The following is a 24,573-nucleotide window of genomic DNA, read 5'->3' as shown; positions in this document are numbered from 1 at the left end:
TCTCACGTCAGGATTACAGGTGTGAGAGCTCAACCCAGCCAACAAACCTGGAGATTGAAAGTGGCTTAAAAGACATAACAGTGCTGGGGAATAATTATGGTCTTGACATATATACTAGGGCAGCTCTACTCCAAATAAATAGAAAAACGCCAGGCGCAGTGGCTCACACCTGTAACACCAAGCACGTTGGCAGGCTGAGACAGGAGGATCACTTGTGCCTAGGAGTTTGGGACCAGCCTGGCAACATAGTAAGACTTTGTCTCTACAAAAAAAAAAAAAAAGAAAAGAAAAAGAAAAATTTTTTTTAATTAGCCAGCAATAGTGGTGCACGTCTGTAGTCCCGGCTACTCGAGAGGCTGAGGAGAGATGATCGTTCGAGCCCAAGAGGTCAAGGCTGCAGTGAGCTGTGATCACATCCACTGCACTCCAGCCTGGGCGACCAAGCAAAACCGTGTCTCAAAAAAAAAAAAAAAAAAAAGAAAGAAAGGAACAGAAAGAAGCAATTACTGTGAATGTCAGGGTTGGGGGATACTTCTGGAGAGAAGGGAGGGGCTGGCATTATGCCATCTCCAGCCCCTTCAGCAAGTACAGAGTCTAGTGGGAAGACAGCGGCACACGTGGAGATTCAGGCTGCGGCACCCAGAGCTTCCCTTCCACCTTCCCACCTCCTTGCCCTTTCCTTTTGGGAACAGGAGCATGATTTTCTTTCTTCTTTGCTTTTCTAACTAGATAGAGTTTCTGATGGGAGAATTTGTACACAGGATGTATAACATCGATATGAACAGCCACCTCAAACTGACGGCTTTGTTGATACCCCAGCCAGGCACATCCCTGATTCCTCTGGTAAGTACATCTGGATGTTTTTGCTGCCTAGGATTCTCAGCCACATGCCCGGTGCCCACGCCCAGATTTTGGAAATCCCCTGGCATCCCCCTCAAGGAGAGATGCTCACTCACCACGATTCTGCATAGAAATTGTCTCTATGTGTTTTTTTTTTTTTTTTTTTTTTTGAGACAGAGCGGGCTGGAGTCCAGAGGTGTGAACTTAGCTCACGGCAACCTCTGCCTCCCAGCTTCAAGCAGTTCTGCCTCAGCCTCCCAAGTAGCTGGGATTACAGGCACCTGAAACCACACTTCGATAATCTTGTGTGTGTGTGTATATATATATATATATATATATATTTTTTTTTTTTTTTTTTTTTTTTTTTTTTTTGAGACAGAGTCTCACTCTGTCACCGGGCTGGAGTGCAGTGGCGTGATCTTGGCTCACTGCAACCTTCACCTCCTAGGTTCAAGTGATTCTCCTGCCTCAGCCGCCTGAGTAGCTGGGACTACAGGCATGTACCACCATGCCCAGCTGATTTTTGTATTTTTTAGTAGAAACAGGGTTTCACCGTAGTGGAAAGGCTGGTCTCGAACTCCAGATCTCGTGATCCACCCAACTCGGCCTCCCAAAGTACTGGGATTACAAGCATGAGCCACCACACCAGGTCTAATTTTATATTTTTACTGCAAATGGGGTTTCGCCGTATTGGCCAGGTTGATCTTGAACTCCTAGTCTCAAATGATCCGCTCACCTCAGCCTCGTAAGGCACTGGGATTACAGACGTGAGTCACCACGCCTGGCCATTTCTGTGTCTTGCCCCAGGTGGGCCTCTGCATGTTTGGGCGTGATGAGGCTGTGGCTGTCCAGCCGGCCACCTGTCATCTCTCATGCTGCCTCTGTGCCTCCTCCATCCTTCTGAGCTGCCCATAAATTCTCTTTCTTATCTTTTCTTTTTTTTTTTTTTTTTTTTTTTTTTTTTTTTTTTGAGAGAGAGTCTCTGTCACCCAGGCTGGTGTACAGTGCCACGATCTCAGCACATTGCAACCTTTGCCTCCTGGGTTCAAGCGATTTTCCTGCCTCAGCCTCCCAAGTAGCTAGGATTACAGATGCATGCCACCATGCCTGGCTAATTTTTGTATTTTTATTAAGACGGGGTTTCACCATGTTGTTCAGGCTGGTCTTGAACTCCGGACTTCAGGTGATCCGCCCACCTCAGTCTCCCAAAGTGCTGGGATTACAGGTATAAGCCACAGTGCCCGGCCTCATTTTCTTAACTCAGTCTGAGCTGGCTTCTCTTGCTAGCAGGTAAGAGCCCTGACCCCTGCGGCCTTCCCCCACCCAGCAGGAAGAGCTTGTTTCTGGATCTAAAATCCAAGTGTCTAAGCCTAGCATTAGTTGCAAGTGCAGATGGTTCCGCAATTTTTTGACTTTGCAATGGCACAAAAACGATCATTCAATAGAAACCGTGCTTCCAGTGCCAATATAATCTTTCTGTTTTTCACTGTTAGTATAATATTCAATAAACGGCATGAGGGCCAGGTGCAGTGGCCCATGCCCTTAATTCCAGCACTTCAGGAGGCTGAGATGGGAGGATCACTTGAACCCAGGAGTTCGAGACCAGCCTGGGCAACATAGTGAGCAGGACCTTATCTCATAAAAAATAAAAAATTTAGGCCAGGTGTGGTGGGTTACATCTGCAATCCCAGCACTTTGGGAGGCTGAGGTGGGTGGACCACAAAGTCAGGAGTTCGAGACCAGCCACACCTACACGGTGAAACCCCATCTCTACTAAAAATACAAAAATTAGCTGGGTGTAGTGGCACATGCCTGTAATTCCAGCTCGGAAGGCTGAGGCAGGAGAATTGCTTAGAACCTGGGAGGCGGAGGTTGTGGTGAGCCGAGATCGCACCACTGTACCCTAGCCTGGGCAACAGAGCAAGACTCCGTCTCAAAATAAATAAATAAATACATACATAAAAATTTAAGAGTAGGTAAACTATTGCTTCATGAGGACAGAGTTTCTGTTTGGGGTGAGGAGAAAGTTTAAAAATCGGTGGTGGCGATGGTTGCACAATATGTGAATCTACCAAATGCCATTGAATTGTGTACTTAAAGATGGATACGTTTATCCAGATATATTATCTATTTCTACAAACATTCAGGAAGGCTGGACCCCTGAAATGTTGAAGTCATGATCCAAGTCGGGGAAGGGTGAGTGGGTTTTGCTCTCCTTTCCGTATTGCTCGGTTTGTTCTCGATCTAAAGTCGGCTGGGCTAACCTCCAATGCTTGGTAGTAGGTGTATCACATGCATTTGTGGGCCGGGTGTGGTGGCTCACACGTGTAATCCCTGCACTTTGGGAGGCTGAGGTGGACAGAATACCTAAGCTCCGGAGCTCAAGACCAGCCTAGGCAACATGGTGAAACCCTGCCTCTACTAAAAAAGCAAAAATTAGCTAGGTGTGGTAGGGTGCTTGTGGTTCCAGCTACTCGGGAGGTTGAGGCAGGAGAATCGCTTGAACCTGGGAGGCAGAGATTGCAGTGAGCTGAGATGGGACCACTGTACTGCAGCCTGGGCAACAGAGCGAGACTCCGCCTCCAAAAATAACAATAAAAATAAATAAATAGGCCAGATTTGATGGCTCATGCCTGTAATCCTAGCACTTCAGGAGGCTGAGACAGGCAGACCACCTGAGGTCAGGAGTTCACGACCAGCCTGGCCAACATGGTGAGACCTCATGTCTACTACAAATACAAAAATTAGGCAGTGTGATCACACGTGCCTGTAATCCCAGCTACTCAGGAGGATGAGGCAGGAGAATCACTGGAACCTGATAGGTAGAGGTTGCAGCAAGCCGAGATTGCACCACTGCACTCCAGCCTGGGCGACAGAGTGAGGCTCCATCTCAAAAATAATAATAATAATAAATAAATAAATGCATTTTCAACTTAGTATATTTCAACTTTATTTTTTTCTCTGTAGAGACAGGATCTCTCTGTGTTGCCCAGACTAGTCTTGAACCCCTGGGTTCAAGCAATCTTCCCACCTTGGCCTCCCAAACTGCTGGGATTATAGACATAAGCCACTGTACTTGGCTGATATTTCCCATTTATGATAGATTTATGGGAATACGAGCCCGTCATGAGTCAAGGAGTATCTGTAATTATGCTGAAAATGGGGATGGCTTTTGTGAGGATATGGGGGAATGTCACAAAATACAAGGGGACCAGGGCCTGCAGGGGGACACCCCAGGCTGCCTCTGGCTCAAACCCAGGGCTCCCTCGTCTGTGTCTCCTGCTGCAGGACAGACCCAGGCTCACAGCTCTGCAGATCCATGCTCTCTGCACTGCAGGGCTTTGAGGCCACAGCTGGGGGCTGTGGGTGATTCTGGGGCAGAGCACGGCGGGGGGACACATCAGGGATTGCACCTGCAGCCACATTTGCAGAGCAAGTTTGTTTTTTAAATTTTTACTTTTTTTTTTTTTTTTTTGAGACAGAGTTTTGCTCTTGTTCCTCACGCTGGAGTACAATGGGGCGATCTTGGCTCACTGCAACCTGCACCTCCCATGTTCAAGCATTTTGCCCCTATCAGCCTCTGAGTAGCTGGGATTTCAGGCATGCACCACCACACCTGGCTAATTTTGTATTTTTAGTACAGATGGGGTTTCTCCATGTTGGTCAGACTGGTCTTGAACTCCCAACTTCAGGTGATCTGCCCGCCTCGGCCTCCCAAAGTGCTGGGATTACAGGTGTGAGTCACCACGCCCGGCTAGTCTTTTGTTTTTGTTTTGAAAGGGAATCTTGTTCTATCACCTAGACTAGAATGCAGTGTTGCAGTCTCAGCTCCCTGCAACCTCTTCACTGCAACCTCTGCCTCCTGAGTTCACACAATTCTCCTGCTTTAGCCTCCCAAGCAGGTGGGATTACAGGTTCCTCCACCATACCTGGCTAATTTTTGTATTTTTAGTAGAGACAGGGTTTCACCATGTTTGCCAAGCTGGTCTCGATCTCCTGACCTCAAATGATCCACCTGCCTTGGCCTCCCATATTGCTGGAATTACAGGCATGAGCCACCACAACCCGCTCTGGTTTTTCATCTGAAGGTGTGCTGGCATCACTCTGGGGGGTTGTCGCCCTGTCTGCCTGCTGGCTCTGTACAGCCTCAGCTTCTCTTCTTCATACCCCTAGGTGATGGTGAGCAACCCCTACTCCCTGGGGTTCCAGGCTAACTTCTATGAGAGCGGTCACACGTTAGACGGGAACACCAAATACAATCTGGTGAGCTATGTCCCCACCAAACCTGGCCAAGTGTCCCTTGAGGGCCCCCTCTTCCTCCTTCCCTTACCAGCATAAAGAGCTGAGGAATTTCCAGGGGACACAGACCCTAGCCCTGTCCCGTGGTGGGAATATGGTCAGGCAGACGTCACCCATGCACTTAACCTCATTTAAGTGTCACACGGGTCGAGTACAGTGGCTCACACCTGTAATCCCAGAACTTTGGGAGGCCGGGGTGGGCAGATCATGAGGTGAAGAGTTTGTGACCTGTCTGACCAACATAGAGAAACCCCGTCTCTACTAAAAATACAAAAATTAGTCAGGCGTGGTGGTGCACACCTGTAATCCCAGCTACTCAGGAGGCTGAGGCAGGAGGATCGCTTGTACCCGGGAGGCAGAGGTTGCAGTGACCTGAGATCATGCCACTGCACTCCAGCCTGGGCGACAGAGTGAGAACCCATTTCAATCAATCAATCAGTAAGTGTCACATGGGAGATTCCTGGATGGCATGACAGGGAGGAGCCTAACCAAGCCCAGGGCAGGGCTGGAGATCTGAGTTAGCTGAGTAAACTGAGGCACAAGGATTCAGTGGGGGCAGTTTCCATAGGTCAGGGGCCTGACCAGGTGCAAGTCGGTAACAGCAACCTCCTTTGACTAGGCTTATGGCATCACATCTAGGTGAGTGAGGAAAACAGTCACTTCTCACTGTGGGTCCCCAGAACTCAGGGAGCAAGGGAATGGGAGCCGTCATACTGGGGCCGTTGTTTCTGTGAGCTTCCAGAAGCCTTTCACAGATGGTGGGATTAGAACGGAGCAGGGCTGGGCTGGTTGTGGTGATTCATGCCTATAATCCCAGCACTTTGGGAGGCTGAGGTGGGCGGATCGGCTGAGGTCAGGAGTTGGAGACCAGCCTAGGCAACACGGTGAAACCCAATCTCTACTTAAACATACAGAAATAGCTGAGCATGACAGCACTTACCTGTAGTCCCAGCTAATCAGGAGGATGAGGCAGGAGAATCGCTTGAACCTGGGAAATGGAGGTTGTAGTCAGCCAGGATCATGCCATTGCACTCTAGCTGGGCGACAGAGCAAGACTCCATCTAAAAAAATGAAGGAACAGAGCAGGCTAAGTGGCTTCCAGGTTCATCTCCCCATGTCCCCTCTGACACTCCATCTCTCCCACCGTTCTGAGTTGAGGGATGCCCATGGTGTTCCACGGATGCACTGGGGATTTTCTCTCTTGACCCCACAGGATATTCACCTAAAACAACAGCAGCACTGGGGCAGGACCAACCTCAGCTTCACCTCCAGGTATGCTGTCTCCTGGACAGAGGCAGGGACCGGGCTGCGTACGGGGGTTCCCTTAGCAGGAGGGAAAGAGAAGCAGGGCTGAGATCAGACCCCCAGCTCCAGAACAGTGAAACAAGACGATTCAAACATTTTATAAGAGCCAGGTGAGGTGGCTCATGCCTGTAATCCCAGCACTCTGGGAGGCCGAGGTGGGTGGATCACCTGAGGCCAGGAGTTTGAGACCAGCCTGGCCAACATGGTGAAACCCCATCTCTACTAAAAATACAAAAATGACTTGGATGTGGTGGCAGGTGCCTGTAATCCCAGCTACCCAGGAGGCCAAAGCATGAGAATGGCTTGAACCTGGGAGGCGGACGTTGCACTGAGCCCAGATTGTGCCACTGCACTCCAGCCTGGGCGACACAGTGAGACTCCATCTCAACAACAATAACAACAACAACAACAACAACAACAACGCTTTACAAATGGTCCCTCAAAACACTTCAACACAGCATTACCATCTGCTCTAACAAACCCACTGCCATCCATCCCAAAGGAATAGAAAGCAGGAACTCAGGGAGGCATTTGCACACCTGTGCTCACAGCAGCGCCATTCACAACAGCCAAAAGGCAAAGTCAACCGACGGGTCCATCTGCAGATGAAAAGAGAAACACAGTGTGATCCATCCGCACAGCAGAATATGACTCCGCCTTAAGAAGGAAGGGAGGCCAGGCGCCGTGGCTCACACCTGTCATCCCAGCACTCTGGGACGTCAAGGCGGGTGGATCACCTGACGTCAGGAGTTCAAGACCAGCCTGGCCAAGATGGTGAAACCCCTCTCTACTAAAAATACAAAAGAGTTAGCTGGGCATGGTGCCAGGCACCTGTAATCCCAACTACTCGAGAGGCTGAGGCAGGAGAATTGCTTGAGCCTGGAGGCTGAGGTTGCAGTGAGCCGCGATCATGCCATTGCCCTCCAGCCTGAGTGACAAGAGTGAAACTTTGTCTCAAAACAAAACAAAACAAAACCCCTCACAAAACTGACTCAAGAAGCAGTGAAAACTCGATGGAAGTTAAAGCCCCATTTGTGACCACAGGCTCTCAGTTAGTATTTGGATTTTTTTAACAGGGTCTTGCTCTGATGCCCAGGCTGGAGTACAATGGCACGATCTCGGCTCACTGCAACCTCTGCCCCGTGGGTTCAAGCGATTCTCCTGCCTCAGCCTCCCGTGGAGCTGGGATTCCAGGCACATGATACCACGCCCAGCTAATTTTTGTATTTTTAGTAGAGACAGGGTTTCACCATGTTAGCCTCGCTGGTCTTGAACTCCTGACCTCAAGTGATCTGCCCAACTCAGCATCTCAAAGTGCTACGATTACAGGCGTGAGCCACCTCACCCAGCCAGTATTCAGGGATGGATGGATGGATGGATGGATGGACGATGTCATAGTCTGTTTTCACACTACTATATAGAACTACATGAGATTGGATAATTTATAAAGAAAAGAGGGTTTTTGACTCACAGTTCCTCAGGCTTAACAGGAAGCATGACTTGGGGGTCTTATGAAACATACAATTATGGCAGAAAGTGAAGGGGAAAAAAGCATGTCTTCTCAGGGCAGCAGGAGACAGGCAGATAAAGAAATTGCCATACATTTTTTTTTTTTTTTTTAAGACGGGGTTTCACCATGTTGGTCAGGCTGGTCTTGAACTCCCGACCTCAGGTGATCCACCCTCCTTAGCCTCCAAAGTGCTTGGATTACAGGCATGAGCCGCCACGCCTGGCCTGCCATACGTCTTTTTTTTTGAGACACCGTTCCAGTTTGTCACCCAGTCTAGAGTGCAGTGGTGTGATCTCCACCCACTGCAACCTCTGCTTCCCAATTTCAGTCAGTTCTTATGCCTCAGCCTCCCAAGTAGCTAAGATTACAGGCATGTGCCACCATGTCTGGCGAATTTTTGTATTATTAGTAGAGACGGGGTTTCATCATGTTGGCCAGACTGGTCTCAAACTCCTGACCTCAGGTGATCCACCAACCTCGACCTCCCAAAGTGCTGAGATTACAGGCATGAGTCACCAAGGCTGGCCCCACACACTTTTAAATTGTCAGCTATTGTGAGAATTCGCTCACTATCACAAGAACAGCACAGGGGAAACTGCTCCCATAATCCAGTCACTTTCCACCATGTCCCTCCTCCAACACGTGAGGATTACAATTTGACATGAGATTTGGGTGGGGACACAGAACCAAACCATGTCAGATGGATAAATGGGTAGACAGATGAGTGGATAGATGGATGGGGGAAGGATGGATGGGTGGGTGGGTGATGGATGGATGGATGATGGATAAATGGATAGATGGATGAGTGAATGGATGGATGGATAAATCGGTAGATGGATGAGTATGGATGGGTGGATAGATGGATCTACCCATCCAGATAGGGAGATGGATGGGTGGATAGATGGATGAGTGGGTGGAATGAATGGATCGAAAGATGGATGAGATGGATGGATGGATGGTTGGATGGATGGATGGATGGATGGATGAATGGATAGATGGAAGGATGAATGAAATGCAGCCTGTTTACAGGGGTGCCATTCTCTAATAACACAGGTTCCATTGCCTTGCAGCTTAAAGAGAGCTACCATATCTACTTTAACTGTGGACATAGCAAACAAGGAAATTTCATGTGTCGATGTCAAGCCCCTGGTAGGTCCCAAATCATATTTGGTGTTGTGTTAGGACTTATAGAAGCTGGCCCTAGGGGCTGTCCGAGCCCTTGTTCAGGATCTGGAGATGGAGGTGATCCTGTCCCCATTGCTGGGGTCACTGTCCCCTCCTCCATCATCATACCCCAGGGCTGCCTCCTCATACTCACCATCCTGAAAGCATGTGCTTGTTTCTTGTTGGGTATCCCCAGAACTGTGTCAGGGCAACTCAGGTAATGTACTTCTAGATGCTCCAAGAGAATGGAAGACCACACATGGTCCACCGTTGAGCTTGGCCACGAATGTTCACAGCAGCATATTTCACAATGCCCAAACAGCAGAGACTGGCCAGACACGGTGGCTCACGCCTGAGGTCAGGAGTTTGAGACCAACCTGGACCACTTGGTGAAACCCCATCTCTACTAGAGAAAAACAATTTATTAAATAGCTGGGTGTGGTGGTGCACACCTGTAGTCCCAGCTACTTCGGAGACTGAGGCAGGAGAATCGCTTGAACTTGGGAGGTGGAGGTTGCAGTGAGCCGAGATCATGCCACCGAACTCCAGTCTGGGCGACAGAGGGAGCCTATGTCTCAAAAAAATTGGGGGGGGAGGTGGTTGGGGGATTAAAAAAAAAAAGTGAAATAAAATGTTCTGGAATTAGACAGAGGTGATGGTCACATTACTCTGTGAATGTCTAAAAACCACAGACCTGCCCAGGCGTGGTGGCTCATGTCTGTTACCCCATCGCTATGGGAGGCCAAGACAGGCGGATCACCTGAGGTCAGGACTTCAAGACCAGCCTGGCTAACATGGTGAAACCCTGTCTCTACTAAAAATACAAAAACTAGCTTGGGGGCCGGGCGCGGTGGCTCAAGCCTGTAATCACAGCACTTTGGGAGGCCGAGGCGGGTGGATCACGAGGTCAACAGATCGAGACCATCCTGGTCGACACGGTGAAACCCCGTCTCTACTAAAAATACAAAAAATTAGTTGGGCATGGTGGCGCGTGCCTGTAATCCCAGCTACTCAGGAGGCTGAGGCAGGAGAATTGCCTGAACCCGGGAGGCGGAGGTTGTGGTGAGCCGAGATCGCGCCATTGCACTCCAGCCTGGGTAACAAGAGCGAAACTCCGTCTAAAAAAAAAAAAAAAAAAAAAAAAACTAGCTTGGCATGGTGTCACGCACTGTAATCCCAGCTCCTAGGGAGGTCGAGGCAGGAGAATCACTTGAACCCACGGGGCGGAGGTTGCAGTGAGCAGAGATTGTGCCATTGCACTCCAGCCTGGGTGACAGAGCAAGACTCCGTCTCAAAAAAAAAATTAATTAATTAAAAAAAATTAGTTCTGGTCTCCATGAAGCCACTAAAAGCTCGTCAGGCAACACGTGGAGTTTAGCCATGCCCCAGGCTTTTAGAGCTGAACTTCCAGGGGCCAGCTGCGGTTACAGCACATCCCAGGCCTCAGGGGCACCCAGCCAGGATGTCGGCCACACGGTTTCCAAGCGCTTTCCATGGGAGCGTGTTTCTGTATGGAGTTCACTGTGTCTGGGTGTCCCTCACTGACTTGAATCTGAATCTGTGTCTCTCTCCTCTGCAGTCAACACTGATTTCAATCGGCTGTGACCTGGATAAAAAGATCGTCATCCAGAAGTAAGTGTGTTGAGGCCACATACAGTAGCTCACGCCTGTGATCCCAGCACTTTAGGAGGCTGAGGCGGGCAGATCACTCCAGGACAGGGGTTCAAGACCAGCCTGGCCAACATGGCAAAACCCCATCTCTACTGAAAAAGAAAAAGTAATCAGGCATGGTGGCGGGCACCTGCAATCTCAGCTACTTGGAAGGCTGAGACAGGAGGATCACTTCAACCCAGGAGGTGGAGGCTGCAGTGAGCTGAAATTGAGCTACTGCACTCTAGCCTGTGTGACATAGCGCAACTGTTGTCTCGGAAAAAAAAGAAAAAAAAGAAAAGGAAAAAAAAGAAAGTGTGTTGATGTTGGAGGGGAGTGGGGAGAGGGGAGCTGATAGGCACCATTAGCCACATGGTAACAATTGCTGAGGTAGATGACTTTAGAGTATTCTGTTTTATATATATTGTTGCCACAATTAAAAGTTAAACGATTCCCACTAATAGGTTAAGTTTGTTTCCAGCATGTTGGTCTCTCCTCCTTCACCTCTTGGTGATATCCACATTTTTTATTTTTTCGAGACAGAATCTTGCTCAGGCTGGGGGTACCATGGCGTGATCTCGGCTCACTGCAAACTCCGCCTCCTGGGTTCAAGTGATTCTCCTGCCTCAACCTCCTGAGTCGCTGGGATTAGAGGCGTGCGCCACCACACCCAGCTAGTTTTGATATTTTTAGTAGAGATGGGGTTTCACCATGTTGGTCAGGATGATCTCCAACTCCTGACCTCAAGCGATCTGCTGGCCTCAGCCTCCCAAAGTGCTGGGATTAGGTGTGAGCCACCACACCAAGCCTAAATACCATTTTTAACAAGCTAGACAAGTGACACCCCTAATGGCAAAGTACAGGGCCATTTCCTGTCACGCCCCTGCCAGAGCTGGCGTTTCCCGGGATTTTTCCATGTCTGCTCATTTGACAGCTGCTCGTGCACTGGACACATAGGTGTGCCCTCACTTTTCCATTTATTTTATTTTATTTTTTTTGAGACGGAGTTTCGCTCTTGTTACCCAGGCTGGAGTGCAATGGCTCAATCTCGGCTCACCGCAACCTCCGCCTCCTGGGTTCAGGCAATTCTCCTGCCTCAGCCACCTGAGTAGCTGGGATTACAGGCACGCGCCGCCATGCCCAGCTAATTTTTTGTATTTTTAATAGAGACGGGGTTTCACCATGTTGACCAGGATGGTCTCAATCTCTTGACCTTGTCATCCACCTGCCTCAGCCTCCCAAAGTGCTGGGATTACAGGCGTTAGCCACCGCGCCCGGCTCTTATTTTATTTTTATTTGTTTGTTTTTGAAATAGAGTCTCGCTTTGTCACCCAGGCTGGAGTGCAATAGCACGATCTCGGCTCCCTGCAACCACTGCAGGTTCAAGCACTTCACCTGCCTCAGCCTCCCAAGTAGCTGGGATTAGAGGCGAAGATGTCACGCCCGGCTACGTTTTGTATTTTTAGTAGAGACAGGGTTTCCCCATGTTGGCCAGGTTGGTCTCGAACTCCTGAGCTCAGGTGATCCACCTGCCTCAGCCTCCCGAAGTGCTGGGGTTACAGGCCTGAGCCGCCATGCCCGGTCCCTCCCTTTCTGTCCAATACTTAGTGGTTTGCTTCCTTGTGAGGTCGGGAAATTGCTCAGTGTCCTTTTTCGCTTGCAGCAAAATTTCCGCCTGTTCCAAGGGCATCCTGGACGCTTCGGCCCTGCAAGACAATTACAGCTTCATCATCGAGAAGTAAGGCAGCGTGCCCCGACAACCCCTGACACCCAAGGTGACAGTGGGCCTGCAAAAGCCAAGAGCAAATTAGTATTGATTCGTTGATTGAGACGGCGTTTTGCTCTTGTTGCCCAGGCTGGAGTGCAATGATGCAGTCTCGGCTCACCACAACCTCTGCCTCTTGGGTTCTAGCAATTCTCTTGCCTCGGCCTCCCAAGTAGCTGGGATTACAGGCATGTGCCACCGTGCCTGGTAATTTTGTATTTTGGGTTTTGTTTTTTTTTTTTTTTTTTTTTTTGAGTAGAGACGTGGTTTCTCCATGTTGGTCAGGCTGGTCCTGAACTCCTGACCTCAGGTAATCTGCCCACCTTGGCTTCCCAAAGTGCTGGGACTACAGGCCTGAGCCACCGCGTCCAGACTTTTTCTTTTCTTTTTTAAGAGATGGGGTCTGGCCCGCGGCCCAGGCTGGCGTGCAATGGTGTCATCGTAGCTGACTGCAGCCTCAACCTCCTGGGCTCCAGCAGTCCTCTTACCTCAGCTGGCTGGTCCCACATGTTGTCCCACTCAGTGGGCACGTGTCCCCACGCAGGTAGGAGAATCTGGGCCTCAGTCAATTTGTGCTGCTTTAAGGGACTACCCGAGGCGAGGTGATTTATAAAGAAAAGAGACACGGCCGGGTGCAGTGGCTCACACCTCTAATCCCAGCACTTTGGGAGGCCTAGGCGGGCAGATCCCTTGAACTCAGGAGTTCAAGACCAGCTTGGCCGACATGGCGAAACCCTGTCTCTACTAAACATACAAAAATTAGCCGGCATGGTTGTCGGCACCTGTAATCCCAGCTACTCGGGAGGCTGAGGCAGGAGACTCGCTTGAAACTGGGAGGCGGGGATTGCAGTGAGCGGAGATCGAGCCACTGCACTCCAGCCTGGGTGACAGAGTGAGACTCGGTTTCAAACAAAAGAAGAAAAGAGAGGTGGGTGGGGAAGAGGCCGGGTGTGGTGGCTCACATCTGTAATCCCAACATTATGGGAGGCTGAGGCAGGAGGACTGCTTGAGGCCAGGAGTTGGAGACCAGCCTGGGCAACCTAGAGACAAAAAAAAAAAAAAAAAGGTGGAGATGAATAGGGAGGAGGTGCCAGGCTCTTAAACAACCAGTTCTCATGGAAGCTGAGGCTGAAAACCCACTCAGTACCACAAAGATGGCTCTAAGCCATTCATAGATGATTGGATCTTGTGGCCTAAACACTTCCGACTAGGCCCCCCTCCAACACTGGGAATCCACTTTCAGCAGGAGCTTTGGAAGGAACAAATATCCAAACCAGCTGGGCGCAGTGGTTCATGCCTGTAATCCCACCTTTGGGAGGCCAAGGCGGGTGGATCACCTGAGGTCAGGAGTTCAAGACCAGCCTGACCAACATGGAGAAACCCTGCCTCTACTAAAAATACAAAAAAATTAGCCGGGCATGGTGGCACATGCCTGTAATCCCAGCTACTCAGGAGGCTGAGTCAGGAGAATTGCTTGAACCCAGGAGGCAGAAGTTGCAGTGAGCTGAGATCACGCCACTATACTCCAGCTTGGGCGGCCAGAGAGAAACTGCATCTCAAATATCCAAACCATAGTAAGGCGTCTCACTGCACCCAGCATGGGGGAGCTCCTGGCCATGCAAGTGCCCGCTTCTGTGTGTTTTGTAAGACCTGACCCCTCAAATGCAAGTCAAGATTGAGTTACTGGTTCAGAGCTGAGACCTAAACTGGTGTTTCCAGGCTAGCTAAGGGGCGGTGAGTCTGGAACCTGCAGAGGACACAGGGGAAGGTCATCTGAGTCTATACCAGCTGCTTTCATTAAATGCCTTAAACTGGGTGATTTATTAATTGCTGCAAGAGTAATCATGGTTTTTGCCATTGTAATGGGTGCAGTGGCTCACCCCTGTAATCCCTGCACTTTAGGAGGCCTAGGCTGGCGGATCACCTGAGGTCAGGAGTTCAAGACCAGCCTGGCCGACACGATGAAACCTGTCTCTACTAAAAACACACAAAAAAAGCCGGGTTTGGTGGCGGGTGCCTGTCATCCCAGCTACTTGGGAGGCTGAGGCAGGAGAATTGCTTGAACTTGGGAGGCAGAGGATGCAATGAGCCGAGATCGTGCCACTGCACTCTAGCCTGGGCAACAAGAGTGAAACTCCGTCTCAAGAGAAAAAAAAAGAAAGAAATGGCAAAAACCGTGATTACTTTTGTACTGATCTAATTTACAGAGCAGAAATGTGGCTGGGCTTGGTTGCCTACACCCGTAATCCTGGCACTTTGGGAGGCTGAGGTGAAAAAAGCACTTGAGGCCAGGAGTTTGGAACCAGCCTGGGCAACACAGCGAGACCATATCTCTACAAAAAATTAAGAAACGAACCATGTGTGGTGGCGTGTGCCTGTAATCCCAGCTACTCAGGAGGCTGAGGTGGGAGGATTGCTTGGGCCCAGGAGGTGCAGGCTTCAGTGAGTCGTGATCGCATTACTGCACTCCAGCCAAAAAATTAACCAAAACGGGAGGTTCCAGCATCATCTGGGCCCACCTCAGTTGCCACCTCCACCTCTCATGGATGATTCCCATTTGCAAAAAAGAAACAGGCTGTGAAGGGTTGGTGGTCTGGGCAGGAACTCACAGACTGCCCATCTCTGCTTCCTCGTGTCTTGAAGGGAATTCTACGACCCCAGCTTCCAGGGGCAGCCGTCCTCCCAGGACCTGCGCGTGCCTTACTCCTACAAGCAACTGGGCTGTCCTCTCCTCGTCTACTACGACACCCCATGGAAGCCCGTGGTGGAGCTGTAAGACCCCAGGGGGCTAATGCCGGGTGGGGACGGTGGCAGGACCTCATGCTTCCTGGCCCTCCAGGTTCCCCTGGATCCCTCAAAATGATGGTGGTCACTTTTTCCCACCGTGCTCCCGCCCTAGCCTTCTTCCCAGGACACCTTTTTTTTTTTTGTGAGACAGGATCTCACTCTGCTGTCCAGGCTGGTCTTGAACTCCTGAGCTCAGGGGATCCACCCACCTCAGCCTCCCAAAGTGCTGGGATGACAGGCATGCGCCAGCGCGCTAGGCCCTGAGTGGACTTTCGTTTCCTCCCTGTTATCCATGCTCAATGCTGGCTGCTGCTCATCTCCCTGTCCACTCAGCTCTGTCTCCCAGCCGCCCTGCACACCGCAGCCTCACCTGGAAGGGACAGGGGTTCTCTGGTTTGCCCTCTGCCCCCTCCCCACCCCACGAGTGGTTTTGCAGCCATCCAGGTGGTTGTGGCCTGGGTCTTCCTGGGTTGCCCCCGCTCCCCACGCAGCTCTGCCCTGTATGTGTGTCGTAGGTGGCGAAAAGACACTTTCCAGGAGATTGTCAAAGCCGAGTATGTGTTGCTGGAGGTGAATGGGCAGTTCTCCTACAGATACTCCCTGACGGCCCAGTCGGCGCTGTGCACCTCCCAGCCACAGAACTGGACCACCATGATAAAGGAATTCGGGGCGCCCTTTCTCTGGAACAGAGAGGTAATAGGACCCTAGGATCGTTTCCGAAGAATCAGCATGCCACCAGGGGGTGGGCGCGCACGTGAGGACACGGTGAGGCCATGGAACTGAGTATGGACTGAAAGACTGGGCCGGGCATGGCGGCTCACACCTGCCACCCCAGCATTTTGGGAGGCCTAGGCGGGTGGATCACCTGAGTTCAGGAGTTCAAGATCAGCCTGGGCAACTTGGTGAAACCCCATCTCTCACCCTGGCATGGTGGTGAGCGACTGTAATCCCAGCTATTCGGGAGGCTGAGGCAGGAGAATTGCTTGAGCCCAGGAGGAGGAGGTTGCAGTGAGCTGAGATCTCAACACCACACTCCAGCCTGGGCCGCAGAGAGAAATGCAGGCACCAAGGTGTTCAGGGGCTTGGCTGATGACGACAGAAGTCTGGGTCCATCCCAGTGGTTGCTGCTGAGGCGTGGATGGGTTTCCCAGGCTGTCCTGCTCAGCGTGCATCAGTTTTTATTTTTTTTAGACAGAGTCTTGCTCTGTCCCCCAGGCTAGAGTGCAGTGGCACAATCTCAGCTCACTGCAGCCTCAAGGCTCAAGTGATCCCCCCACCTCAGGTTCCCAATTACCTGGGACTACAGGTGTGTGCCACCATGCCCTGCTAATTTTTGTATCTTTTTTTTTTTTTTTTTGACAGGGTTTCCCTATGTTGCAAAAGCTGGTTTTGAACTCCTGGGCTTAAGCGATCCTCCCACCTCGGCTCCCCAAAGTGCTAGATAATAGGTATGAGTGACCACACCCCACCTCAGTGTGTATTTCTTTTTTTTTTTTTTTTTCAGACACAGTCTTGCTCTGTCGCCCAGGCTGGAGTACAGTGGTGGGACCTCTGCTCACTGCAACCTCCACTGCCCGGGTTCAAGTGATTCTCCTGCCTCAGCCTCCTGAATAGCTGGGGTCTACAGGCACCTGCCACCACGCCAGCTAATTTTTTTTTTTTTTTTTTTTTTTTTTTTTTTTTTTTTTTGTGGTGAGACGGGGTCTCACCATGTTGGCCAGGCTAGTCTTGAATTCCTGACCTCAGGTAACCCCCACCTCGGCCTTCCAATGAGATGGGGTTACAGGCATGAGCCACCGTGCCCAGCCTTATTGTTTATTTATTTATTTTTTTTTTTGAGATGGAGTCTCACTCTGTCACCCAGGCTTGGTGCAATCTCTGCTCACTGCAACCTCCCCCTCCCAGGTTCAAGCCATTCTCTTGTGCGCCACCACGCCCAGCTAATTTTTGTATTTTTAGTAGAGACGGGGTTTCACCATGTTGGCCAGGCTGGTCTTGAACTCCTGACCTCAAGTGATCTGCCTGCCTCCCCTCCCAAAGTGCTGGGATCACAGGTGTGAGCCACTGTGTTCAGCCTGAAGCTCTCCTCATCGTACCCAGCCCAATTAACCGTTTTAAAGACTGCAACCCTGTGACAGCTGGTGCACTGACCGCCTTATCCAACCATCACCTCTTTGACTATCTTTTAAAAGAGAAAGTTGTCTGGGCGTGGTGGCTCATGCCTGTAATCCTAGCACTTTGGGAGACTGAGGAGGGAGGAGTGTTTGAGGCTAGGAGTTTGAGGCAAGCCTGGGCAACGTAGGGAGAACTCATTTCAAAAAAACAAAAACAAAAAAATTAGACCAGGCGCAGTGGCTTATGCCTCTAATCCCAGCACTTTGGGAGGCTGGGGTGGGCAGATCACAAGGTTAGGAGTTCAAGACCAGCCTGACAAACATGCTGAAACCCCGTCTCTACTAAAAATACAAAAATCAGCTGGGTATGGTGGTGGGTGCCTGTAATTCCAGCTACCCTGGAGGCTGAAGCAGGAAAATCGCTTGAACTCAGGAGGTGGAGGTTGCAGTGAGCCGAGACTGTGCCATTGTACTCCAGCCTGGGCGACCGAGACTCCGTCTCAAAAAAAAAAAAGAAAGAAAAAGAAAAATTAAACAATTAACTGGGGGTGGTGGCACACAGCTGTAGTCCCAGCTCCTCAGGAGACTGAGGTGGATCACCTGAGCCTGGGAGTTAGAGGCTGCAGTGACCTGTGACAGAGCCACTGCACTCCGGCCTAACTGACAGAGTTAGTCCTTGTTGCAAAAATAAAAAGTAAGATAGAGAAAGACACATATATGTGATTGTTGTTGACTTATTTTTTGGCTCTGCTGGTATTTCTTTTTTTTTTTTTTTTTTTTTGAGACGGAGTTTCGCTCTTGTTACCCAGGCTGGAGTGCAATGGCGCGATCTCGGCTCACCGCAACCTCCGCCTCCTGGGTTCAGGCAATTCTCCTGCCTCAGCCTCCTGCGTAGCTGGGATCACAGGCACGCGCCACCATGCCCTGCTAATGTTTTGTATTTTTAGTAGAGATGGGGTTTCACCATGTTGACCAGGATGGTCTCGATCTCTTGACCTCGTGATCCACCCGCCTCGGCCTCCCAAAGTGCTGGGATTACAGGCGTGAGCCACCGCACCCGGCCCCTGCTGGTATTTCTAAATGCATTCTTCATATGGGCTGTTTTACTGCAAACTGCATGACTGCATTTAAGAGAGAGACCCATCACTATTCTTTTTTTCCCATCAGCTGTGGTTGAGTGGGTAGAACATGAAGGTTTTCTGGCCGAGCACAGTGGCTCACCCCTGTAATCCCAGCACTTTGGGAGGCTGAGGCAGGTGGATCACTTGAGGTCAGAAGATCAAGGCCAGCCTGGCCCCTGGTCTTGAATACAAAAAATACAAAAATTTGCAGGGCGGGTGCCTGTAATCCCTGCCACTTGGAAGGCTGAGGCAGGAGAATTGCTTGAACGTGGGAGGTAGAGGTTGCAGTGAGCTGAGATCACGCCACTGCATCCAGCCTGAGGGACAGAGCGAGACATTATCTGGAAAAAGAAAGCAAAACTCATTGGCAGCGCCCGCCTCTCACCCAGACTGAGTTAATAAGCCTCCAGCCTCCACAGCCCGGGAAGGCCGGGAAGGAGGCAGGGGAGATGGAGGCTAGGCAGCCTCCGTCCACAGCCTCCTCTGCAGGGAGCATGAACCTGCCCACACCAACAGCACTTGGCCCCAGACTCCTAACATGCATTTCTCATGAGGACTGGGGTGGGCACAGGGTCTCTGCACGCAGGAGGGAGGCTCAGGGCTCCCTTCCAGCCCCCAGGACCAGGGGGCACGCCTCTGTCTCCCACAGAACTATGTGAGCTGCCACGACTCCAACGGGAATGCTACTTTGAGATGGCCAGATGTCCAGTATCAGATCTTGGGTGGCCGGACACCAAACCAGATAATTTTCAGCCACAACAACGGCATCTATATCTTCTACATTTCTATTGTGGACCCGTACTACAGGTGAGGGGCCCATCTCCCCAACGACAGGGGACACCTGGTGCCCCTGGGGGCAGGTCACCCACTAAACCGGAATACCCCCAGCAGCCCAGGCCATCCCCAGGACAAGTGATGTTTTAAGTTCCGGGTGACATTTCTTCCCATGTGAAACAAATAATCCTTTTCTTTTCTTTTTTTTTTTTTTAGGTGGAGATTTGCTCCTGTCGCCCAGGCTGGAGTGCAGTGGCGCCATCTCCACTCACCGCAACCTCCGCCTCCCGGGTTCAGGTGATTCTCCTGCCTCCGCCTCCCGAGTAACTGGGATTACAGGCATGTGCCACCACGCCTGGCTAATTTTTGTATTTTTAGTAGAGACGGGGTTTCACCATGTTGGCCAGGCTGGTCTCGAACTCCTGACCTCAGGTGACCCACTGGTCTTGGCCTTCCAAAGTGCTGAAATTACAGGTGTGAGCCACCACACCCAGCCACAAATACTCATTTCAGAGTCCCGCACTGGGTGCTGGGGGAACAGCAGTGACCTGAGGCTGCACCCCTGTCACCCTCTCTTGCTCCCCATGTCTGGGGTGTGTGGCAGACGGCCAGAGCTGGCTCAGACTGGCTTGCAGTAGTAGACTCTGAAATATTCAGGAATCTCCAGCCCTTCCAACATGGTGAAACTCCATCTCTACTAAAAATACAAAAATTAGCTGGACATGGTGGCAGGTGCCTGTAATCCCAGCTACTAGGGAAGCCAAAGCAGGAGAGTTGCTTGAACCCGGGAGGCTGAGGTTGCAGTGAGCTGAGATTGCCCCACTACACTCCAGCCTGGGCGGCAGAGCGAGGCTCCATCTTAAAAAAAAAACACAAAAACCAGGAATCTTACACCAGTCAATTTCCTGTCAGTGGCTTGAAATCAGCCACGGTGGAAATATCTACGCCACAAGAATTAGCAGACACTACCCAGGGGGCCTTGCCCCTCTTAGAACCAGTTGTTAAATATTTAGCACTGACAGGCGCTGAGTGAATTATAAAGCCAGGTCTAAACCATGCCATGCGGATCCACAAGTCCCTTTGGGAGGTGGGCACCAGGGGGGCATCTTCCCCATGTCCTTACCGCCGCTGGAAGTCATTGTCAGCCATCGCCTGCTCTCTCCAGAGGGTGAAAGTCCAGCCCCTGAAAAAACTGGTGGAGTCCTGCCTTCCCTACAGGCCTCAGACTAGGAGGATCAGCTCTGAGTGGCTGCAGATGGAAGGCCCTGGGTAGGGCAGGGACATCCATAGGAGAGAGGAGACAGGTGTGGGACTCTCCCTTGCCACACCTGCTCCCTGTACCACGAGACCTGCACTGTCCCCCCACCGCCGTGGGTTCTGTGACACCCCTGAGCCTTCTCCTGCCCTGACGCAGCCTCCACTGTCCTCCGCCACTTCCCCGCTGTTGACAGACCACTCAGTTATTTTGCTCCTTCTGCCCTCTCTAGCCAGAGTGTGGGCGTTGGGGGAGAACGGGGATCCTGGTGACAGCTGCCAAAGGGCACAGAGGATGGCAGCTCAGAACCCGTAACAGTCAGCTGGGTGCGGTGGCTCATGCCTGTAATCCCAGCACGTTGGGAGGCTGGGACAGGCGGATCATTTGAGGCCAGGAGTTTGAAACCAGCCTGGCCAACATGGAGAAACTGTCTCTACTAAAAGTTAGCCGGATGTGATGGTGAGCACCTGTAATCCCAGCTACTCGGGAGGCTGAGGCAAGAGAATCGCTTGAACCTGGGAGATGGAGGTTGCAATGGGTTGAGATTGCACCACTATGCTCCAATGTAGATGAGCGCCAGATTCCACCATCTAAAAAACAACAAAAAAAAAAAACAAAAAAAAAAACCGTAAAAGTCAAAGTGGACCAGGCGCCATTGTTCACGACTATAATCCCAGCATTTCGGGAGGTGGAGGCAGGTGGATCACTTGAGGTCAGGAGTTCAAGACCAGCCTGGCCAACATGGTGAAGCCCTGTCTCTACTAAAAATACAAAAATTAGCCAAGCCTGGTGGCTCATGCCTGTGATCCCCGCTCCTCGGGAGACTGAGGCAGGACTGCTTGAACTCGGGAGGCAGAGGGCACAGTGAGCCAAGACCAAGACTCTGACTCAAAAAAAAAAAAAAAAAAAAAAAGTGGGTGGAAACAGAAGTGTGTCGTGGACCGTCCAGACGGGTAGGCACGTCTGCCCGGGGGTCTCTCGACCTGCAAGAGGGTCCCAATACCTGGAAGAGGGAGTGCGCCTGAGAAAATAATAAAGACAGAGAGAGAGAAAGCGAGGCGTCTGGAGGGCTGATAGGCTGTGCCTAAACAGCAAATTTTATTTTTCAAATGCCAGGAATAAATACACTTTCTTGGCTCTGGTTTACGTCATAGCAAGAGGAATGTAAATGTATGCCTCACATGGCCTATACAATAGAGAAATCAGATACACAATGGTTGCAAGAGGAAATGCAGATGTATACCTTACATGGCCTATACAATTGAAAAGTCAGATACACAATCAGTGGTTGTAAAAAGTAATAGAATTTCCTGTAATCACAAAGCTTGTTTGCATCCAGACATTATTCCTCCTGGCTGCAGGTATCTCCGGTTTGATCTTGTTTTAGAACTGAGATGTGAAAAGGTTTTCTGGTTTTGCTCATCAGAATATCTTTTAACCGGATTCTCCTTTGTCTACTCCTAACTCAACTTAACTCAATTTCCCATTCAGGAATCTCTGAGTCAGGAATCAAAGCCATCCCTTATGGTGGCATTTGCTTTGCAAATATCGACAGTTAAACCATTAGGCAGTCAGGTAAGTAAAGAAAAGGTTAAAACTTATTCTTAAAAGAAGAGTCGCCGGGCGCGGTGGCTCAAGCCTGTAATCCCAGCACTTTGGGAGGCTGAGGCGGGTGGATCACAAGGTCAAGAGATCGAGACCATCCTGGTCAACATGGTGAAACCCCGTCTCTGCTAAAGATACAAAAAATTAGCTGGGCATGGTGGCACGTGCCTGTAGTCCCAGCTACTCAGGAGGCTGAGGCAGGAGAATTGCTTGAACCCGGGAGGCGGAGGTTGCGGTGAGCCGAGATCGCGCCATTGCACTCCAGCCTGGGTAACAAGAGCGAAACTCCATCTCAAAAAAAAAAAAAAAAAAAAAAAAAAAAAAAAAAAAAAAAGAAGAGTCATAAAAAAGGTTAAAAAGCAGGAACTGGTTGCTGGTAGGGGGGTCACTCGGTCTAGCAGCAATGCATAGTTTTAGGCCCAAATGATATTGTGGTTGATATTAGAAACTGATCATTCATCTTTCTTCCTATATTCCGGATAGCTCGACTGCCTCCAGTAGGAAACTGTGTTTGGGATCAAACTCACCGTATAGTGAGACTCACGCCTTTTAGGGGTCTCACACGGGAGTGTTCCCCACAGAAGTGGGTTTACCCGGTCACAGCTGCAGGCTGGGTTCTCCCTCCTGTGGGTCTGAACACCTTTGCCAGGGCGAAGGTGAAGTCACCCAACTGCCTCTCCCCTCCTGCCCCCGCAGCTACTGTAAACTGGAGACCCTCTTCAGCATCTACGTGTACGGGGCGTTCCCGATACCGCTGGGGTTTGCCGGGCTCATCATCCTGCTGTTCATCTCCAGCATGCTGGGGTCCGTGTGGGTGGCCTACAAGACCCCCAAGCTGCTGCGCACAGGACGAGGCCACAGGATCAGGAGGTTTGTGGTCCAGCTGTGCGGGAGATGCAGGACAGCCTGCGGCTGCTTTCAGTTCCATGCCTCATCCACATCCACGGTGGGCACAGAGCCCCCCGGACACCACCCCACTCCTCAGGGAGGCAGGGCTGACCACTGAGGCCGGTCCACAGCGTCTCCACCCCTCGTCTTTAAATAAAGTTTAGTGTAACCAAGCAGGAAGCAGTATGTGCTCACCATTTTTTTTTTGTTTGTTTGTTTTTGTTTTTTTGGTGTCAGGAGTCTCGCTGTGTTGCCCAGGCTGGGAGTGTGGTGGTACGATCACAGCTCACTGTAGCCTCCAACTCCCAGGCTTAAGCAATCTTCCCTCCTCAGCCTCCTGAGTAGCTGGGATTACAGGAACCACCACCACATCTGGCTAACTTTACTTTTAGTTTTTGTAGAGATAGGGTCTCACTTTGTTACCCAAGCTGGTCTCGAACTCCTGGACTCAAGCGATCCTCCTGCCTTGGCCTCTCAAAGTGCTAGGATTACGGATGGGCCACTGTACCAGGGTTAGCCGTCTTTTTTTCTTTCTTTTTTTTTTTTGAGACAGTTTCTGTCTATCACCCATGCTGAAGTGCAATGACACCATCTTGGCTTTCTGCAACCTCTACCTTCTAGGTTCAAGCAACTCTCCCGCCTCAGCCTCCTGAGTAGCTGGGACCACAGGTGCCTGCCACCACACCCAGCTAATTTTTGCATTTTTGGTAGAGACCGGTTTTCACCATGTTGGCCAGGCTGATCTTGAACTCCTGACCTCAAGAGACTCACTCGCCTTGGCCTCCCAAAGTGCTGGGATTACAGGCGTGAGCAAACCATGCCCGCCAACCCCACCCCCTTTTTTTTAGATAGACTCTTGCTCCATTGTCCAGGCTGGAGTGCAAGTGTGTGATCTTGGTTCACTGCAACCTCTGCCTCCTGGGCTCAAGTGATCCTCCCACCTCAGCCTCCCGAGTAGCTGGGACTACAAGTTCACATCACCATGCCTGGGTACTTTTTTTTTTTTTTTTTGGTAGAGATGGGGTTTTGACATATTGCCCAGACTGATCTCAAACTCCTGGGCTCAAGTAATCCTCCTGCCTCAGCCTCCCAAAGTGCTGGGATTCCCAGGGAGCCACTGCACCAGGGTCAGCCAACTCATTTTAAATGAAAATTTAGTCAGTCTCACAACTTCTGATTACTCTTTGTTTGAAGTGTGTGTGTGTGTGTGTGTGTGTGTGTGTGTGTGTATGGTCCGTGGTCATTTTAAATCACCCTACACAGCTACAAGAGGCTGGGGCAGGGGAATTGCTTGAGGCCAGGAGTTCAAGATCAGCCTGGGCAACATGGCAAGACCCCAATTTTTTTTTTTTTTAAACATTAGCTGAATGTGGTGGAGTATACCTGTAGTCCCAGCTACTTGGGAGGCTGAGGTGGGAGGATCGCTTGAGCCCGGGAGATGGAGGCTGCAGTAAGCCATAATCATGCCACTGTACTCCAGCCTGGGTGACGGAGCA

At 50.7% G+C, this 24,573-nt stretch overlaps 1 protein-coding gene across 1 annotated transcript in view; it reads left to right on the top strand.

Moving 5' to 3' along the window:
- Positions 1–23,195, top strand: part of CATSPERD (cation channel sperm associated auxiliary subunit delta) — a 54,751-nt gene extending 31,556 nt beyond the window's left edge. Inside the window, exons 13-22 of the mRNA XM_074385740.1 lie at positions 730–843; positions 5,014–5,103; positions 6,353–6,411; positions 9,025–9,103; positions 10,698–10,750; positions 12,432–12,506; positions 15,177–15,305; positions 15,836–16,013; positions 19,205–19,362; positions 22,886–23,195. Coding sequence (XP_074241841.1) covers positions 730–843; positions 5,014–5,103; positions 6,353–6,411; positions 9,025–9,103; positions 10,698–10,750; positions 12,432–12,506; positions 15,177–15,305; positions 15,836–16,013; positions 19,205–19,362; positions 22,886–23,195 — 1,245 coding nt within the window. The remainder of the gene's footprint in view (positions 1–729; positions 844–5,013; positions 5,104–6,352; positions 6,412–9,024; positions 9,104–10,697; positions 10,751–12,431; positions 12,507–15,176; positions 15,306–15,835; positions 16,014–19,204; positions 19,363–22,885) is intronic.
- The last annotated feature ends 1,378 nt before the right edge of the window (positions 23,196–24,573 follow it).

The sequence above is a fragment of the Saimiri boliviensis genome, chromosome 14 (genome assembly GCF_048565385.1).
Source record: "Saimiri boliviensis isolate mSaiBol1 chromosome 14, mSaiBol1.pri, whole genome shotgun sequence".
In the NCBI taxonomy this organism is placed as follows: Eukaryota; Metazoa; Chordata; class Mammalia; order Primates; family Cebidae; genus Saimiri; species Saimiri boliviensis.
This window is presented reverse-complemented; position numbering and strand designations above follow the sequence as displayed.